This window comes from Pristis pectinata, chromosome 5 (assembly GCF_009764475.1).
Source record: "Pristis pectinata isolate sPriPec2 chromosome 5, sPriPec2.1.pri, whole genome shotgun sequence".
Taxonomy (NCBI): Eukaryota; Metazoa; Chordata; class Chondrichthyes; order Rhinopristiformes; family Pristidae; genus Pristis; species Pristis pectinata.
The window spans coordinates 88,136,166-88,156,569 of record NC_067409.1 but is presented as its reverse complement, the minus strand read 5'-3'; the positions used below and the strand labels follow the sequence as shown (position 1 = coordinate 88,156,569).

The window sequence follows — 20,404 nt, the reverse complement described above, 5'->3', positions numbered from 1 at the left end:
CCAGGTCAGCGGACCCTACTTTGCGACGTTGCGACTGGTCAGCCCCGCCCTATTGTCCCTGCAGCCTGGCGGAGACGTGTTTTTGACTCGGTACATGGGTTGGCGCACCTGTCCATCAGATCTACTGTCCGACTGGTCGCCAGCAAGTTTGTCTGGCATGGCCTGCGCAAACAGGTCAGTGAGTGGGCCAGGACTTGTCCGCACTGCCAGACGTCAAAAATCCAGCGACACACCAAGGTCCCACCACAGCAGTTCGAGCCTACCCGTAGGAGGTTCGACCACATACACGTTGACCTCGTGGGCCCTCTGCCGGTTTCAAGAGGAGCCCAGTACCTCCTTACCATCGTGGACCGGTTCACGAGGTGGCCTGAGGCAACCCCCCTGACTGACATCACAATTGATTCCTGCGCCCGGGCACTGCTCACAACTTGGGTCTCACGTTTTGGTGTTCCGGCCCACATCACTTCAGACAGAGACACCCAATTCACTTCCAGTCTCTGGGCTGCATTAGCGAACCTGCTAGGGACGCAGCTGCACACCACGACGGCCTACCATCCTCAATCAAACGGGTTGGTGGAACGTTTTCACCGCCATCTGAAATCGGCCTTGATGGGTCCTAACTGGGTTGACGAGCTGCCTTGGGTCCTGCTCGGCATACGCACTGCCCCCAAAGAAGACCTCCACACTTCGTCAGCTGAGCTTGTGTACGGGGCGCCCCTAGTTGTCCCCGGGGATTTCATACCTGCCCTTCGGGACCAAGGGGAACAACCCCCCAGCAGTCCTACAAAGACTGCGCGAGAAGCTTGGCAACTTGGCCCCGATTCCCACCTCACGGCACGGTTAAGCCCCATCCTGCCAGCCCAAGGAACTACGGGACTGTAAGTTTGTTTTCGTTCGCAGGGGCACACCTCGGGTGCCATTGCAACGACCATATGAGGGACCGTTCCGAGTCATACGGAATAATGGATCCACCTTTATTTTGGACATTGGAGGCAGGGAACAGGTTTTCACGGCGGACCGCCTCAAACCGGTCCATTTGGATCTGCAACAACCTGTCGAGGTTGCAACGCCGCGACCGGCCCCCTAAGCGGCAGCTGGCACAGCCCGCGGACCTTGGGGACTGTATCGCCGGTTCTGGGGGGGGGGGGGGGGGGGGGGGTTGTATGGCGACTCACCGTTTAGTCGGGCGAACTGGCTCGGCAGTCGGATCACGCGGCGTCGGAGCGACGAGGCCCAAGATGGCGACGGGCCTCGTCTTCCCCGAGCGACGGGGAGAACCCGCACGCGGGAAAGTCTTGATGACGTAGTACTTACGTCATTGCCGGTTGCTTTGGGCAGGAACAGTCTCCCTTAAAGGGCCCGCGCAAGGCGGGAAAATAACCACTTCTTGTTCGACACTCCTCCGACTAGCTTCTTGTTTTATTTCGCGGTAGCAACCGCTACAGAATACTAGAAAACTCAGTTGTAAAGGTAGCATCTGTGGGGAGAGAACAATTGACTTAATTATCTTGCATCAGACCAGTTGGACACAAAGAAGAAAGCTGTGTATCTGAAATTGTTGAACTCATTATTGAACTCTGAGGATTTCATTATTGTTGGACAGAAGATGTGGTGTTATTCCTCAGATTGCATTGGGCTTTGCTGAAACAATGTGGGAAGCTAAAGGCAGAGAGGTCAAAATGAAGTAGGACAGAGAATTAAAGTGATAGTGACTGGAAAAACAGGATCAACATTGAAGACTGAATAGAGTTGTTCCACAAAGCAGCCACCCAATCTGCATGTGGTTTCTCCAGTGTCAGAGACCACATCATGAGTGCAAAGAAGTACAAGTGATTTGCTGCTTCGCCTGAAAGGTGTTTATGGGTCCCTGGATAGAGGAGAGGTGTGGTGTAAAGGGGCAGGTTTCGTATCTTCTGCAGTCGCTTTGGAAGGTCCCATGAAAAGGAGTGCAGTTGGCCAAGGTGGAAGTGTGGTGCGAGTTGAGAAGTGGAAGATATTTCTTGTGGGAGGAATCTTGTTGAAGGCAGTGGAAATCAGGAAGGATTCATTTCTCTCTCTTAGATTAAACCAAAAATAATTGTGTCATCTGGACAGCCATGGTATCTGCTCTGACACAGATATTCCCTGTGTTCCACCAATTTGTCCCCTTGCTCTGCAGATGAAATGTGCTTGTTTTTTTCATTTTTCCAGTACTGATAAAGGGTCAGTGATCTGAAATGTTAACTCTGTTTCTTTCTCCAATGCTGCGTGACCTGCTGAGTTTTTCCAGCATTTTCTATTTTTATTTCAGATTTCCAACAGCTACATTGTTCTACTTTTCAATTACTGATTTTTTTTCTTTTTTGTATAATTTAGTTAATGGCGCAGTGGTCTGACCAAGGATTTTTTTCAAAGTTTCAGTATTGTTCCATGGCACTTATCAAATTGTAGCATGGGTGTAAGCGCAATAGAACTGTTTTAAAGCGTGGTTTGAAAAAAACAAATCATCTTCACCGCTGTAGTTAACACTCCTGGTCCTGCATATAAGATATCTTTATTAGTCACATGTACATCGAAGCACACAGTGAAATACATCTTTTGCGTAGTGTTCTGGGAGCAGCCCGCAAGTTTTTCGTTTTGACCTTGCATCTTATTGTCTACCTATACTGCACTTTCTCTGTAGTTATGACACTTCATTCTGTATTGTTTTACCTCGTACTACCTCAGTGCATTGTGTAATGAATTCATCTGTATGAACGGTATGCAAGACAAGTTTTTCACTGTACCTCGGTACAAGTGACAGTGATAAACCAATTCCAATTCCCCTTTCCCTTCAGAATAATAACATTTAAATTTTGCATTTTTACCTTCTTAAAACTGTCGAGAGCTTCAATTTGTTTCCAGATGAAATTGTATTTTTGCACATTATGTTTAGTATACCGTGATCATTGTTCACCTTGCAATCATGACGCAGAAACCAAGAGGAGGTTGAGTTACAAGTTTGGAGAATACCTCCTTTCAGTTCAGAAGCATGATCTTGAATTTTCAGTCACCCACCTCTTTGATTCTCTAACTCATTCCCACTTTGACCTGTCTCCTGCAGTATTCCAATGATGCTCAGTGTAATTGGAAGAAAAAACATCAAGATATTTCCATTAGGCTCATTAAAACCTTCTGGACTCGATGAGTTCAGATAATGATACTGCATCTGCATTTACTCTGGATCTATCTTTTGTATCATTGCACCCACTTTTATCCTTGCATTATCATCATCTCTTTTGTCATTTAATCTTTCTTGTTTTTTGGCAATGACAGATACATAAAAGAAACTGAAAGTGTTATACTTTGGAGGAGGTGTCAGTGAATTTTAATTTCCATTGAGCCTCCTTAACAACCTGACTCTGGCTCTTAAAATGATTTTTTTTCTGTGTAGATTGCCATTCCATTAAATCAATATTGCAAAACTCAGTGAATTATATATTTGTTAACTTAAAAATATTTTCTGTGTATTGCAATTTTTATTTTGCATGTGTTAAGTGCTTAATTTGTTAGCTAAAAATTGTACTGTTTTGTTATCTTTGAGAATTCTTTAAGATAGTTGGTTAATCAGCCAACTTGTTATCATACCTTGCTAGGTCCCCTGACAGCAATCATTGCTGAACAAAGCAGTCTTCATGGCTGATTCTCCTCTTGCATTTTTCACTCCTTTTAACTCATTTTATGGGCCAGCCACCTAGACCTATAGACCTGTAAATCTCCACATGCAGGAGTTTGTTAGCAAAGTCAACAGAGGAAAAAAAACAAAAGTTCAAGCTTAAAATGTTGTTTATTTCAGCCATTTCTGCAATTTGACCAGCTGAAATTGGTTATACACCCCAGCAAAAATGGCCAGCTTTCCCTTCTTGATGGTTGTTTAGCTGTTCATATGTTTGGAAAAAGGCAGGATTAGGCCTTGTGTTGATTCAGTTCATGCTTTTTGAACCAGTTCTCTAAATTACTGATTTCTTTTCTACTGTAGGCCCAGGCACCCAAGGGCAGAGTTTGTGGGCTCATTGGCAAAGAAATACTCAGAACTTGATAAAGATGATGAAGCTGTTTTGAACCTCATTGCAAAGTGTAACTGGAACATGAATGCACCTGCGAGAATCACAGGTTCGGTGAAGAGTATTCCTGAGGCCGAGTTGCATAACATGCAAGGTAAGAATGTTGTGAAATGTATTTTCATTACCACTTTCAATAAAATACTCAAGCCCTTTTGTTAAGGGAAGTATCTGCATCATTAATTCAGTGATAGTAAATATAAGACTAGAAACCAATTTAGCTGACAGAAATCATATTCTTTTATATTTTCCAATCATTAGTTAGTCAGGTTTTGTCAATTCCTTATGTCAAAGACAAAAACATTCAAACAAAATGCAAACTTGCTGTATGATTTCATTTTTCTGATCTGTGATTATATTGACACTGTCAGTGCATTAACTTGTCTTTTTTAAATCAGAGGCTTTTGAAAAAAGATTGAATCTATAATCTTTAAAGTGCAGTTTCCTTCATAACTAATGAGAAATCAGAGAGAAAAAAAACAAATGGTTAATTATGCAGCACTTCAGAGAAAATTTACAAAACTAATACTTCCAGGTTACCTTATGAGGAAAGGTTGGCTTTGGTTGGCCCAACACTACCTTGGACTATATTTCATTTTCTCTCTCTCTCTCTCTCTCTCTCTCTCTCTCTCTCTCTCTCCCTCCCTCCCTCCCTCCCTCCCTCCCTCCCTCCCTCCCTCCCTCCCTCCCTCCCTCCCTCCCTCCCTCCCTCCCTCCCTCCCTCACTCCTCCCCCTCCCTCCCTCACTTACTCCTCCCCCTCCCCCCTCTCTCTCTCTCCCCTCTCTCTCTCTCTCTCTCCCCTCTCTCTCTCTCTCTCCCCTCTCTCTCTCTCTCTCCCCTCTCCCTCTCTCTCCCTCTCCCTCTCTCTCTCTCTCTCTCTCTCAACTTGTACTAATGTTGTTATGTTTATTTTTGTCATGTAAGTTATGTACAATCCTTCATGGTGGGCTCATCCAGAAGAGTGAGATGCATGGGATCCACAGTGACTTGGCCGTTTGGATTCAGAATTGGCTGACCCAGAGAAGATAGAGGGTAGCGGTTGATGGATGTTATTCAGGCTGGAGGCCCATGACTAGTGGTGCTCTGTGGGGATCTGTACTAAGACCTCTGCTGTTTGTGATATATATAAATGACTTGGATGAAAACATGGATGGGTGAGTTAGTAAGTTTGCAGACGATACAAAGATTGGTGGTGTTGTAGATCATATAGAAGATTGCTAAAGGATACATTGGGATATAGATCAATTGCAGATATAGGAAGAGAAATGGCAGAGTTAATCCGGGCAAGTGTGAGTTGTTGCACTTTGGAAGATCAAGTGTAAAGGGACAGTGCACAGTTAGTGGCAGGACCTTTAACAGCGTTGATGTACAGAGGGATCTTGGTGTCCAAGTCCAGAGCTCCCTGAAAGTGGCCACACAGGTCGACAGGTAGTAAAGAAGGCATATGGCATGCTTGCCTTTATTGACCAAGGCACTGAGTTCAAGAGTCAGGAAGTTATGTTTCAGCTTTATAAAACTCTGGTTAGGCCGCACCTGGAGTATTGCATTCAGTTTTGGTCTCCCCATTATAGGAAGGATGTGGAGGCTATGGAGAGGGTTCAGACGAGGATGCTAACTCAATTAGAGGGCATGTCCAATAAGGAGAGGTTGGACAAACTTGGATTGTTTTCTCTGGAGCAGCAGAGGCTGACGAGAGACCTGACAGAAGTTATGACAAGTATAGATAGCTGGTATCTTTTTCCTCGGGTCAAAATATCTAATATTAGAGGTTGTTTAAGGTGAGGGGAGGAAAGTTCAAAGGAGATGTACAGGGCAAGTTTTTTTTTTACACAGAGTCATGGGTGCCTGGAATGCACTGCCAGGATTGGTGGTGGAGGCAGATATGATATAAATGTTTAGATAGCCACATGAATTTGCAGAGAATGGAGGGATATGGACCATGTGTAGACAGAAGGGATTAGGTGTCATTAGCTTAATTAGTTCAGCACAACATTGTGGGCTGAAGAGCATGTTCCTGTGTTGTACTGGTCTATGTTCTAAATTATGTTTGTGATGCTTATAATGTACTGTGCTGCTGCTGCTGCTGCTGCAAAAACCTAATTTTCATGGCATTTATACCCTGTGTATGACAATAACCTTCAACTTGACAATATCCAGGGAAGTACAGAAGAGTGAGGGGTGACTTGATTAAGACATATAGATCCTGAGGTGCCTTGACAGGATGGACTTGGAGAGGACATTTCTTCTTGTGGGAAAATCAAGAACCAGAGGTCACTGTTTAAAAATAAGGGGTCACATATTTAAGATAGAAATGTGGTGAATTTTGTTTTATTCAGAGGGTCATGAGTCTTTAGAACTCACTTCCTCAAAAAGCCATGTAATCAGAATCTTAGAATGTTTTTAAGGCAGATGTAAATAGTTGCTTGGTAATCAAGGGATTGAAAGTTACTGCAATTTGATGGGAATTAAGTTGCAATCAGATCAACTGTGATCTTACCAATTGATGGACCAGGCTTGGGGGACTCAGTAGCCTGCACCTGCTCCTAATTCAATGTGCTCTTATGAGACTACAGGCAGACAACTCAGAAAAGTGAGCTTGGAACAGTAACCATAGAAAAAGTCTCTGGACTAGGGAGACATTCAACAGAAGGTGATGAGACAGACCATTTAATCCAGAAGGTCTCTCAACACATAGAGCCAACGCTGCTAGTAATGGCCCATGTTCCTTCACTATGCTGGCCAGGGTACAGTCTTGAGCCCCACGTCTCAGCGTTGAATGGCTGCACTACTTGCCCCAGCCCTTCCAATGTCAGCCCTCACAAACAGGCTCTGCGCATTGCCTCTGTGACTCACTCCACTGAGCCATGTGGCAATGAGAGCAGTTTAATGGTTTCTTTGCTGCAGGAGCACCAGTGGCAGGCTCAACCAGACTTCTGGTGTACAATGAGCAGCAGTGGAGAGGGCAGAAGTTGACTCCAGGTTCCATGCACTGCACTCCTGTCAGCTACACGTGTCTTTATAGAACTATATAGTGCTATAATGACTCCTTCTGGTGTTGTTTCCACTGGAGCATTCTTTCCTGGGAATGTATCCTGTGTGCCAAGTGAGGTACTACGTTGCTGTTTAGCCTCCCCATAGAACACCAAAGAGTTTGCAGAGAATGCTTGTATGCATGCAGGCATACACCTTGAAGATTTATCACTGTCAGGTTAATGACGTGTGCGGAACTGATGCATTTAGCCATGTCTTTCTCTAGGGCACAAAGAATGCCTTGGATACTGAGCTTGAAGGAATCAACATACTGACATACATTACAATCTGAGAGTCATTGATGCAAGTGATCAAGGAGTTGGCCAGACAAGATGATAAGTGCAGCACCTGAACTGTGTGATTCAGAGAGGATGGAAAGGGGCAGTGTGAGGTTGAGCCTGTTCTTAGACCATACCTCCACATGACAGATGAACTGGGCACTCAAGGTGGCCTGATTTTCAGAGACAAAAGGGTAATTGATCCTAAGCTAGGAAGGTACATGATCAAGCACGTTTACTCTTTGCATTTTGGAGTGAATGGATGCTTTTACAGAGTGAGAGAAGTTTTCCGTTGTCTGAGGACATCAGGGGCCATACAGAGAAATAGGAGATCTTTCGAAAGGAACCAACCAACTGAACAGTTCACTCTCATCAAGTTCTGTACAGTCCCTGGGCCAGTGTTGGGTTAGGTTTGTTTCATCTAGAAGAGAAATTGTATCTGCTAACAGTGGTGCACCTTTAATCTTTTTTGAATGCAAAACCATCAATGCTGTGACGGTGGCCAGGAAATGCTGTCATCTTTGACTAATCCCAATTTGAGCATGCTAATCTTCCTCAAAACCCCATCCCAAGGCATGACAAGCAGTGTTGGTGCAAATACTTGTTTATATGTATTAAGACTCTTTCCAACAATGTAAAGATTTCTGGAGTGAGAGGTGCAAAAAAGGGAGAAGGAAAACAGGCAGCTAAAAGGTGACAGATGTACTATTTGAACAGAGATACCAAAGACTTTTCACCCATCAGAAATGGATACTCCCACCAGACATAGCAAAGGGCATTGTGATGTGACATGCATTCCTTCTCAGAAGAAGAGGCCCCCTCTCAGGCAGTCCATCAAAAAAGCCTGATTAATGAACGCAGAGGTGGGAATACCAGCAGATGCACTATTAACCCTACTAAGTGAGAAACGTACAACGTGGCAACAGGTGCTAGGAGAAGTGCAACCAGTTTAAACCAGATCTGGAAGGATAGTCCATCAACCTGAGTATCATGAGGATTTTGTGCCAAAGTATAGGGAGACTAGACAGTTACTTTGCATGTTTTTTTTCTTTTTCCTTAGACATTCATTGCTTGTGTAATATTGCTTGTGTATTCCTTTAAGAATAACTGCTCCCTTTGTTAATATATTGTTTCATTGGAAATGTTGAATGGGCTGGAGCCATTTGCTTGAGATTTGGCCTACAGAAACAGAAATGTGCTCTCCATTTCAAAGAGTCTTTTTGTTTCATTTTTAGTTTTAACTTACCAGCTGTTCTCCAATATCTTAGCTAGAAATACTGATATTCAATTCACTCCATATGGTGAGAAATGGCTGAGAACACTGGATACAGCAAAGGCTCGGGGACCAGACAACATCCCAGTGGTAGTACTGAAGACCTGTGCACCAGTGCTTCACAATCAGTTGGTAATCTAGCCAAGATGTTCCAATACAGTTGCCCAACTGGCAGCCAAAAAGGTGGAAAATTGTCTAGATACTTCCTGATCACAAAAAGCAGGACAGGTTCAGTCTGACTCTAATTACAGTCAATGTACTTCCAATAATCAGGTAAATGATCAAAGCTGTTGTCATTAGTGCTTTCACACAGCATTCACTCACCAATGCCCAATTTCGGTTTCATGTGGACCACTCTGCTCCAGACTTCATTGTGGCTTTTGTTCAAACATGGTCCAAAGGAAATAACTAGTGGAGTACTGCAGGGATTGGTTCCTGGCACCTGATTTTTTTTAGTATTTACATTAATGACCTGAAGAAGGAAAACGATACGTAAGATTTCCAAGTTTGCCAATGATATGAAGATAAGTAGAGGGGCGTGTTGTGATGAGGACATTGTGATTCTTCAATGGGATATAGATAAATTGAGTAATTGGAGGAAAGCCTGGCAAATGGAGTTTGTACAGGGTGTTGGTGTGGCCACAACTGGAATACTTGGCATAGTTTTGGTCCCCTTACCTTAAAACAAAAAGGATATAGTATCATAGGAGGCAGTCTGAAGGAGATTCACTGGGTTATTTCCTTAGGCTTGAGAGGTTTATCCTATTCAGTGAGATTGGGTCTGTATTCCTTGAAGTTTAAAAGAATGAGAGGTGACCTTACTTAAACATATAAGATCCTAAGGGACTTGACAAGGTAAATGTTGAGATGTTTTCACCAGTGGGAGAGTCACAAACAAGGAACTGTAGTTACAAAACAAGGGGCTGTCATTTAAAACTGAAGTGCTGAGAAATTTCTTCTTCTGCAGGGTAGTGAACATCTGGAATTCTCTGTCCCCGAGGATGGTGAAGACCAGATCATTAGATGTATTTAAGGTGGCGATCGAAAGATCAAGGAATTGGTACAAAAGAGCAGTTTGTGCCAACATAGATCAGCTATGATCATATTAAATAATGGGGCAGGCTTGAAGGACCTGGTGGACACTCCCATTCCTGTTTACTTGTGTTAAAAGAACTGAATTCCAGTGGTGAGGTGAGCATGATTGTCCTTGACATCAAGGTAGCATTTCATCCAGTTTGGCATCAATGCACTCTGGTAAAATTGAAGTCAATGGGCAACGAGGGGAAGACCCCTGAGAGGTTGAAGTTGCACCGGAAGATGGATATAGTTGTCAGAGTTTATTCATTCCAGCCCCAGAACAGTGCTGTAAGAGTTCTTCCAAGCAGTGTTGTAGGCTCAACCATCTTCAGCTGCTTCATTAATGTGCTTCCTTCCATCATAAATTTAGATATGGGGATGTACATGGATACTTGTACAATGTTCAATGCCATTTGCAACTCCTCAGTAAAACTCCTCAATAAAAGAAGAAGTCCATACCTGTATGGAACAAGACTTCAACAAAACTCAGGATGAGTTGACAATTGGCAAGTAACAACTCATCGCAGTGGTCTTGCCACCTATTCTTGACATTGACTGGCATTAGCATCAATCATTAATACCATTCAACAGAAACTGGACCATGGCAACAAGTGCTGATCAGAGGCTGGAATAACCTGCGGCAAGTGATCTGACATTCCAAGACTTTTCCACCATCCATAAGTCAGGAGCATTATGGAATACTCTCCTCTTCCCTGGATGAGTGCAGCACCAACAGCTCTCAAGAAATCCAACGTGACCCAGGACAAAACTGCCCACCTGATCGGCACCTCTTCAACCACCATAAACATTCATTCCCTCCATTACTAGTACACAGTGGGGTCAATGTATATAATTCACAAATTATGCGGAAGTCACTTGTCCAGGTTACTTTGACAGCATTTCCCAAATCTATAACTTCTGCTGTCGTAAAGGATAAGGGTGGTAGGTACATGGGAAAACCACACTCCTGACCTGGAAAATTTTGAAGGTCTTATTGCCAATAGTCCAAGTCCTGAAACATTCAACACCGAAGTACTGTGAGAGTGCCTTTACCAAAAAGATCAGAGCAGTTCAAGAAGGCTGCTTACCATCATCTTTTCAATGTCACCTAGTGATGGACTATAAATGCTGGCCTTGCCACCGAAGCCCAGATCCTAAAAATAAAATTTAAATTTAAAATAAAATAAAATTTAAATAAAATTTAAAAAAATCTTACAGAAAAACAAAGCTGAGCATTTTGTTACCTGTTCAGGATAACTTGCTCTACAAACGAACATAAAAGATCACTTACTGAATGTGGGTTTTATCTCCCCTTTCCTTTTCTGGTGTGGTAAATGTCTTAATTGATCTTCTCCCATTCTCCCACAAGCTGTGTTTCCTTGTATCATCTGCTACGTAAATAAGACAAGTTGTGAACACAAATTAAGTAGTGTGACTCAAAGAAAATCTGCATCTCAACCAGGTTCTCTTATTTTGGTGCTGGATGCTGCATAGCAAGTAATTAAATTTTACCATCAAAGGTGTAAATGTCACACATTATGGGGAAGTTACTTCCTTAAAGTAAATAGTTTGCAAAGTCATACCAGTAAGGAAGGACAAGTCATATATCATTCCCCACAGGAACATTAGCATTGCAGATATTCTGGTCACACTGGATAACTTTAATATGACAGTTGTGAACTTGAATATAAATATATTGCATGTTATGTTTTGTTCTACTGACAATATTAAACAGTGAAAGGAAAAGGTGTTTATACTAGGATTGCTGAGCAAATTTTAAAAATTGTTATTAATTGCACAATTTTTTAAAAAAAATTGAAAATTTCTCAACTGACTGACTCATTGGAAAATGCCTTATATCCTTTGATGACGTGATTTAAAATTCTAGCCATATTCAAATCCCTCTCTTAGTTCACAATGTCTCCGTGGAACATGATGCCGAAGAAGAGAACTACTTCTCTTCTGCCTGTACATGATCCATATCCCTCCACCCCTGCATATTCATGTGTCTAACAGCCTCTTAAGTGCCACTTTTGTATCTGCTTCCACCAGTTCCCCTGGCAGCCCTTTCCAGGCACCTACCTCTCTCTGTAAAATAAGAATGCCCCTGCACATCTCCATTAAACTCTCCCGCTCTCACCTTAAATGCATGTCATCTCCTTATAGCTCATACCCTCTAATCCAGGCAGATTCCTGGTAAACTTCTACTACACGTTTTCCAAAGCCTGCACATCCTTCCTATAATGGGGCAACCAGAATTGCACACTTAAAGCTCTGTGTAAATGCAAATTATCGTCATTATTATTGCTGCAGGGCAGTAGATGGCCCAGTTAGATTGTCCTGTTTCCTGTTGTTTGATGTACCTGAGTAATCTTCTGCATTTAACTTTATTGCCACAGCTTGGTAATGGTCTTCACAGTTCTTTCAGTACTGCAGCCTGAACCTTTTTTCCAATACCAATAGGCATTTTAAAATCTTGTAAAATTACGTGAATTTGATAATATGGTATCTGTACCAGTAGTGATTTTCATAAGTGGTTAAGTTTATTAGATTGATATGTAATTTGGGGAGGAATTTAAGAAATTCAGGGTAAACATAGTCACACAAAAAAAAGACGGAAACACCAAATCTGGTGCCCCAGAATGGCAAGGTGCAAAGCAATTGTACATTAAGGCCAAAGAGGGAAGATTATATCAGACTGAAAATAGGTGTAGAAAGTGCAGGGGTAATATTAAAATGAAAACTAAGAGGGGGTGTGAGAAACACTGGCAGATAAAATCAAAGAAAATCCAAAGAAAAAAATGACAACTAAGAGTATGTTCTGTTAGGAATCAAGAAGGTATGTGTGGAGTAGGAAGATGTAGGTAAGGTACTTCATGAAAACCTTGTGCCTGTCTTCAAAAAAGGATAATGGTGATGTCCCAGTTGTAGAATAGTGTATGAAGGGATGGGATATACACAGTAAAAAAAAATGTGAAGGTACTTAACATCTTTATAAATGGACTGATTTCCAGGCCTGGATGAAATCTATCCCAACCTTTTAAAAGAAGCAATGGTGAACATTGCAGAGGCTTTGACGATCATTTCTCAATCCTGGTTGCAGAAGTGGTGCCAGATAATTAGAAGATGGCAATGGTTGCACTGTTGTTTAAAAAAAGAAAGGATAAAGCAAGTAATCGGTGGGCAAATTATTGGAAATGTTTCTGATGAACTTCAATTAGAAAATTACAGATTAATTAGGTACTGTCAAAATAGATTTGCTAAGAGAAGACCATGCCTGATTAGCAATTGAGGAAAGTTCTAAATTGTAAGAAGGTACAGATGATCCTGTCAGTTGGACTGATAGATAGCAAATGAAATAGAGTCAGACAAGTATGAGGTAATGTAGTTGGGGACATGAACGTGTGGAATGCAGAGAATATGAGAAAAAGAAAGCTATGCTGAAGCTGTATAGAATCTGCATGACTACCATAAACAATTCTGGTCACTACATTACGAGAAAGATATTAGTTCACTTGAGAGGATGCAAAGGATACTTAAGAGGATTTTGTCAGGATTGGAAAATTATAGTTATCAGGAAAGATTGGATAGGCTAGCCCTATTTTCTTTGGATCAGAGGAGGCTGAGGGGAGATTGAATTGAGCAACATCTGTGGAGGGAAATGGACAGTCAACATTTTGGGCTGAGAGATAGAGGGGAGATAGCTAGAATAAAGAGGTGATGGGAAGGGGTGGAGCAAGAGCTGGCAAGTGATAGGTGGATCCAGGTGAGGAGGGGTGATAGGCAGATGGAGGAGGGGAGAGTGGAAATAGTGACAGAGACTGGGAGGCGTTAAGTGGAGGCAACAAAGGGCTGCAGATGATGGAGTCTGATAGGAAAGGAATGTGAAACATGGAACCAAATAAGGGAAGTGAGATGAGCAGATAGGAACATTAGGGGGAGGGGACCCAGTGGAAGGAGTGTCTGGGCAGATGGCATAGGGAAAAGGAACAAGGTGATAGGGGCTTGGGTGGATGTGGGGCAGTGTAGGAGGAACTGGGTAGATCAAGAGGAGAGAGAAAAGGGACAGAGGAGGAGCAGGTTACCTGAAACTGGAGAATTCAATGTTCTTGCTATCAGGTTATAGACAACCCACGTGGAATATGAGGTGCTGTTCCTCCAGTTTGTACTTAGCCTCACCCTGGCAGTAGAAGAGGCCAAGGACAGACATGATGGTATGAGAATGGGGAAGAGAATTAAAATGGCTAGTAATCAGGAGCTCTGGATGGCCATGGCAGATGGAGCATAGGTGCTCAGCAAAGTGGTCGATTAATCTGTGCTTGGTCTCGCCGATGCAGAGGCCATATCGAGAGCACCAAATCCAATAAACAAGATTGGGCAGGTACATGTGAATCTCTGCCTCACCTGGAAGGACTATTTAGGACCCTGGATGGTGGTAAGGGAGGAGGTATAGGGACAGGTGTTAGAGCTCCTATGGTTACAGGGGAAAATGCCTGGGGAGTGGGAGGGATCAGTGGGGAGGTATGCGCAAACCAGGGAGTCACAGAGAGAGTGGTTCCTGCAGAAAACAGAAAGGGATGGGAAGGGGAAATGTGGCTGGTGATGGGATCACGTTTTAGCTGGCTGAAATATCGAAGAATGATGTGCTAAGTATGTAGGCTGGTGGGGTTAAAGGTAAAGACAGAAGGAACTCTATCCTGTTCTGTCTCCAGAGAGATAGGGTAAGAGCAGAAGTGTGGGAAACGGGAGATGTAGGTGTGGCCTCCGTCAACCACTGTTGTTGGTGGGGGGGGGGGGGGGGGGGGGGGGGGGGGGGATGGTGGTGGTGGAGATGGAATTGTGTATAAACTTATGTGGTGCCTGGATAGAGTAAATATTAGGGACTTATTTCTCTCTGCAGAGGGGTCACAAACCAGGGGGATATAGGTTTAAAGTAATTTGGAGAAAGAGGACAAGAATGTTCACCAGGAGAATTGTAAAGGTCTGGAATTCACTGTCTGAAATGGTGGTAGAGGCAGAAACCTCCATGATATTTAAACAATACCTGGATGTGCTCTTAAAAAGTCATGAACTGCAGGACTATAGACCACATGCTGGAAGACATGATTAGGCTGGGTAGCTCTTTTTGATCAGAAGGGACATGGTGGGCAGAATGGATGCCATGTACCATTAAACAAAAAATTCTATGAAGTAGAATCATACAGTAACACTTCTTTTTGGTTGAAGTCAAGGCCTCCTTTTCTAGCTATCTGTTGATTAGCTATCCACCTCATTCTCAAATAGCTGTGGCAAGGTTATGATGGCCTGCTGTAATAAGACATACTAGTTTTTTTTTGCTAAGAGCTTTTGCTAATTACTAAGCCTTACTAGGTTCATACTCGATTCTAAGCTGTGCTTGGTCCTGATTCGGTGAAGGAAATCATAGCTAAATCTGATGCTGTCCTCAATCGATGCACCTAATAGTGCACTTCCCATCAAAATTTTTTCTTTTCCTTTCTAGTCCAGGAATAATAAAATTCTTGAAAGTATTCCTAAAGCCACGCTGGAGATTGTGTAACTCAGTGCTGATTATAGATTGAACTTGAGGCATTCTCTTTGGCTCAGCTTTCTGTTAGTGTGACATCACAGAATAAGCAATTGTATCATGTTTATACTTGATAATAATTGACAAAGGATATATTCATTGCAGGAAAATGGTATCAGCATTCTTTCCTGCTATTATTAATCCAAGGTATTTTGCCAAAAAAATACTTTATGGTTTTCTTCTCCAACTTGGTTTGTGCCACACCTATTCTTGTTAAATAGCTAAACTGCTCCAACTTGGCAGAACAATCAAGTCCTCTTCATGTAATTTGTGGGCAATTATTATCTGATACAAAACTGAATCACACAAGCGGATCACTGCTGATAGTACATCATTATGGTCTGGCAGTTCTCCACATAAAACTTTAATTTTCTTACCATTGGACTTTACCCAATAATCAGGGAGAGTGTAAACACATGAGAAATATGAACCCATGTTCCTCTGAGCAGGTGATTTCAATTGAAATACAGGTGGTAAAATTACAGAAGTATAACTGTCCAAACTGTTCTGCAGATAAAGGTTTTTGAGAGTGAACTAATGTAGTTATTGCTATAATACAGATAAATGTGTCAGATAAGCAGTTGATCTGATTTTGGTGCCATTGGTTAAGGCGTATGCCTTGGCTAGGACTTTAAGCAGTGCTACACGCACTCAGCATTGTCAGATGCTTTAGAGTGGGGCCCTAAGTCATCAATCCACAGAATCTGCACAAATAATACTCCTGAATCAAAGCTGACATATGTTGAGACACCAAGCTTGAAGCAATGTTTCTTTCCAAAAACAGCCTTCAACAGTTTAAAAGCATTTTTGCTTTACTGCATACTTTTTGGTGTTCTGAATGTCGTTGTGAGCTCTGAATGGATTAAACTGAACCTTATTCAGTATTGTTTTACATTGAATAAAAATAGTTTACCGTGGAACTCAGAGTCAAGGACCTTGGTCTTTGCATAATCAAGTGAAAGTTTGCACACGGTTCTTCCTGAGGCTGAACTGCAGTCAATTAATTTATGGTTTTATCCATCATGACCTCTATAATTAAAAATGACTTATCACTGTTAATGATGTAACCAAATTATTGATCAATATACACTTATTGTTTTGCTCAGTAGCCATCAGAAAAATAGCATGCTTCTTGTGAAGACATTGAAACATAACCATTGCTGGATTAAATCTTTAAAATATATCTGGGAAATTCTCTGCTTTTTGATGAGCTGACTGCTGTTCCAATTATTGCATTGTATTTGCAATGTAATCCATTTTGAATGATAGCTTTCTGATGAGAATCTTTAACCACTCCTGTTGTACAGTCCTACAAGCTCTTTGCACCTTCGTTAAGTTACTCCCTTTGATTAAATTTTTATGTCGCTCTCTATCAAACTTCAATGTGATTTCAGTGATGTGAAGTCCCTCGGAATAATATTTTGTTGAAGGTGCCATGAAGTTAGAAACTGATGTTGTAGTTTCCCCTGAAATATATTTATATTATTCATTTGCACTAATCCACCTGGTAGGTAGCAAATTCATAATTCTCATCGTTCTCCAGGAATAAAAAGAAAAGGCTAAAAAAATTAGAGGCTAGAAGTTTGATCTTTAATATGTGATAAAATATTTAACATTATGGTGTTTTAACTGGTTTTAAATTTGCTGGTATTTATTGTGGGAAAAATGTTGAGAAGGGTGTCAGAAGAATGCACTGCTTTCTTATGAATACTGCCAGGTGATCTTTAATGTCCACATAAAGCACTGAAGCAGATAGATTGGGTTGGCATACACTGTGAGTTCTCTGACAGTACGTGGTTTTAGTGCATTACAGTGGTAATCTCGATAGTGTGCACAGATTCTTGATGAGAGATTAAAATTGTAACTTTCTAATTAAGAGAAGTAATATCAGTCAATTGTACAAATGTGTAGAGTTCAGAATGTGTCCAATATGGAATTTGATTCACTAGTTTGATTACTGAACACAAAGAAACAATGTTGGAAAGATATCTTAAAAGGTGCCTTAGATCATCTTTATTTTTATTGTATATAATTTCATTTTCAAGAATCTTGGCTTCTTCAGATGGCAGTTTTGGAAATTCCTGTGTGTATGGATTGTTACAGGGAATCATTTACCCAGAAAGGTTTAAAAGTCAGTCTTTTGTGGTTATATTGTTACAGTCGCAATCACTATATAGTTCCAGTTGTGGAATCAACATCCTTCAATTGAATGCAGAGCATGGTGAGGTGGAGGGTGGAGGGCTAGAAGAAGAGAGGGAGAGATGCCAGGTGTAGAGAAGGAAGGAGGGGGTCAAGTGCCAGGCAGCAAGAGAGAGGGAGAGGGGTCTAAGGGAGAGTTGGAGGAGGACAGAGGGCAAGCATGACTGACGGTGAAGAGATTCAGGCACTTATGCATGTGTCCTTGACTCTGTGGGATAGGTGATACCTCATAACCCTCCAGCTCACTCTACCAGAGAACCAGCATACTGAGGATGTGGCCAAGGAGGACTTCTACTACAAACTGGCCTAACAAACTGATCCTCTTGGGTAACTGCCAGGCAAAATTGGTAAGGGGGGAGAAGGAAAGCTAACTTCAACAGACTTCTCCTCCTGACAAAATGCTTCAAGCATGGTATTGTTCTAACCTGCACAGTTTCACTAAAGGTACAGGCATAAGACCTCATGTTAACCCCCCTGATCTAGGAATGACATTTGTTATATCATTGTCTGAATGAGACTGCAAAGCTGTCCATGTCACCCGTAACGGGATTGGTACCGATGGTGGTCGGATTCACCATCTCTTAATCCATTCTGTTGTCCCATCATCCTGGCCCCAAAAGAATGGTGTTGGAGCTCTCAACGGCCCTGCAATGGTGGCTCTTCTCAGACAGTGCTGCACAGACAACCTGGTCACCCCAACTTAACAGGAGTTGCAGAGAATCCACAGTGGGACTGCCCTAAAGTTCACCATAATTAGAATCTGTGAAGAGACTTTTGGTTTCTCTACTGGAAAACCTCAGGACTGGTTTGATGAGATTATCCAGAAGCTAATTAACAACAATTCTTAAGTGTTCCATTATGCTTCAGGGGAGAAGAAGCAGCTCTATAAACACCTGAAGGCTGAGTTTCAACAGAAACCCGTTATTTAAAGAATGGATGGTGCATGGAAAGAGTGCAGAGGTCCAGTACCTCACTCATAACCATGGCCTGCACGGATTCTTCATGTTGTTCAGGCCTTTTGTGGCACAAACAATCAAGGGCCAAGACAGATGAACTGTTCAAAAAAAGGGAGGCAGTTAGCTCTGAAGAACTCAATTGTGACTCTGCCTTTAACATAAGCGCCCTTGACTCCTTTCTGTAATAATCCACCTGGTCTAGCCTCACCACCTCCTGTGATCATGAATAAGTCAGAAAGGCCATATGCCAACTGAAAAACAGCTAGATCTTCAGAGCAGACTGGAACTCAGCACAGAGAAAATTCAGTCAAAAATTCACCACCTCATTTACCACATTGAGGCCTGTGGGAGATCATTCATGCCATAGTCATAACCATCTTCAAGGCACAAGACAAATAAGAATGTGGTAACTGCAGCAGGGTCTTCATACTGTCCACCACAGGCAGATTCATATCCAGAGTTCTTCTAAACCACCTCCTACCAGTGGCTGAAGAGCTGCTCCGCAGATCACAGTGCAGTTTTCATTCAATAAAGGCATAATGGATATGATCTTCACAATCATCAACTCCAAGAAAAGTTCAAGAAGTAGCATCAAGCTTGGCCTTTTTTTCGATTTCACAAAAGCCTCTGACTCTTGACATGGGCATAGTATCCTACTCCTATTGAGTTGCCATGCACAGATGCCGCTTGTGTGTTCTTTTGAGATGTGGGCTCCCTATAGCAGGCAGCTCAAGGCAGTGCATGATACTGCAGTAATCCTTTTATTATTATTACTAGTCATTAGGATTGTTAAATTAAAACACCATTTTATAATACCCGTTTTCATTACAACTTGTGTTACCTTATCTATAATTTCAAATTTATAGTGTCTTATTTATCATTTATATTTGATTAAATGTCATGTCGTAACTAAATACAGTATTATTTGAATATATTATAATAACATTGAAAGAAAAACATTGACTTAAACTTAACATTCAGAGAGCAATTGAGCATGCATCTGTTAAAGCTGATGAAATAACTCCAATTTTTATTTGTCATTATTATAAGTGACATAATAAAAAGATGTGATTATAACAGTGACAGAAGGCTCAAATCAATTACGGGACAAAGGACATGATTTACAAGTGTGTGATTTGGCTGTCCTAATTCAGCAACATGTAATTTTTGTATTCAAACACATGTAAAACCTACAAGAGAAGAGAGCAATATCAGTAACCAGCAGTTTCATAAATTTAAGAAGGCTTATTAGAGGCTATTTTGAGGACAGATCCAGAATTTTGCCATACTGTTCTAGCCTGGTGTAAGCACCAGTAACATTTATGATAGATCTTTTTTTAAAAAATGATTAGTTTAGCTGTAGTTCTTTGTCATTTATGGAGTCCTATGGCTTCAGCAGTCTTACTTAAGTACAAAGAGAACTACTTTTCCAAAGTCTCCCATAAGAGCTACTAACTTTCTTTATCCTGCAACATTCTTTAATAGTACACTGAAGATTATTCATGCTTTTCATGGTTTAAAAAAGCAATTGAATTTTCTCTTGAACGTTTTCATCTTTCTGCTGGTACCAACATGCTTCATGTTTTCAAATTGTTAGTTTTCAGTATAGTTTCCTTTCTGAAATGAAAATCAGTTTTGAAAGCAACTGTTAGAATGAGTTCATTGCTTTTATACCTGAACACATTTTTAATTGTGGCACATGGAGGCAGGTGAGGAAGTTGATAACACACCCTTGTCTTTTGCCCTGGCATAGGTAAGTTAAGCTTGTTCAAACCTCCTCTAAAAATGCAAGTTCTCTTTTTATCCTCTATTTTGATATCTTATGCCACTGGGTATTACCTGTTTGAATTTGTTTTCAGCATTGGTTCAGCTTTGAATTTTGGATGTAACAGTAACACAGAATCAATGTGAGTACGGAATTAACAA

The 20,404-nt window shown here is 41.7% G+C and overlaps 1 protein-coding gene across 6 annotated transcripts in view; it reads left to right on the top strand.

Moving 5' to 3' along the window:
- cep72 (centrosomal protein 72) overlaps positions 1-20,404 on the top strand; it is a 133,133-nt gene that overhangs the window by 64,327 nt on the left and 48,402 nt on the right. For all 6 annotated transcript variants that reach the window (XR_007956402.1, XM_052016695.1, XM_052016694.1 and 3 more), the window contains one exon: positions 3,998-4,176. Coding sequence is in view for 5 of the 6 variants with exons in the window: in XM_052016695.1 (XP_051872655.1) it covers positions 3,998-4,176 (179 nt within the window). In the remaining variant the exon portion in view is untranslated. The remainder of the gene's footprint in view (positions 1-3,997; positions 4,177-20,404) is intronic.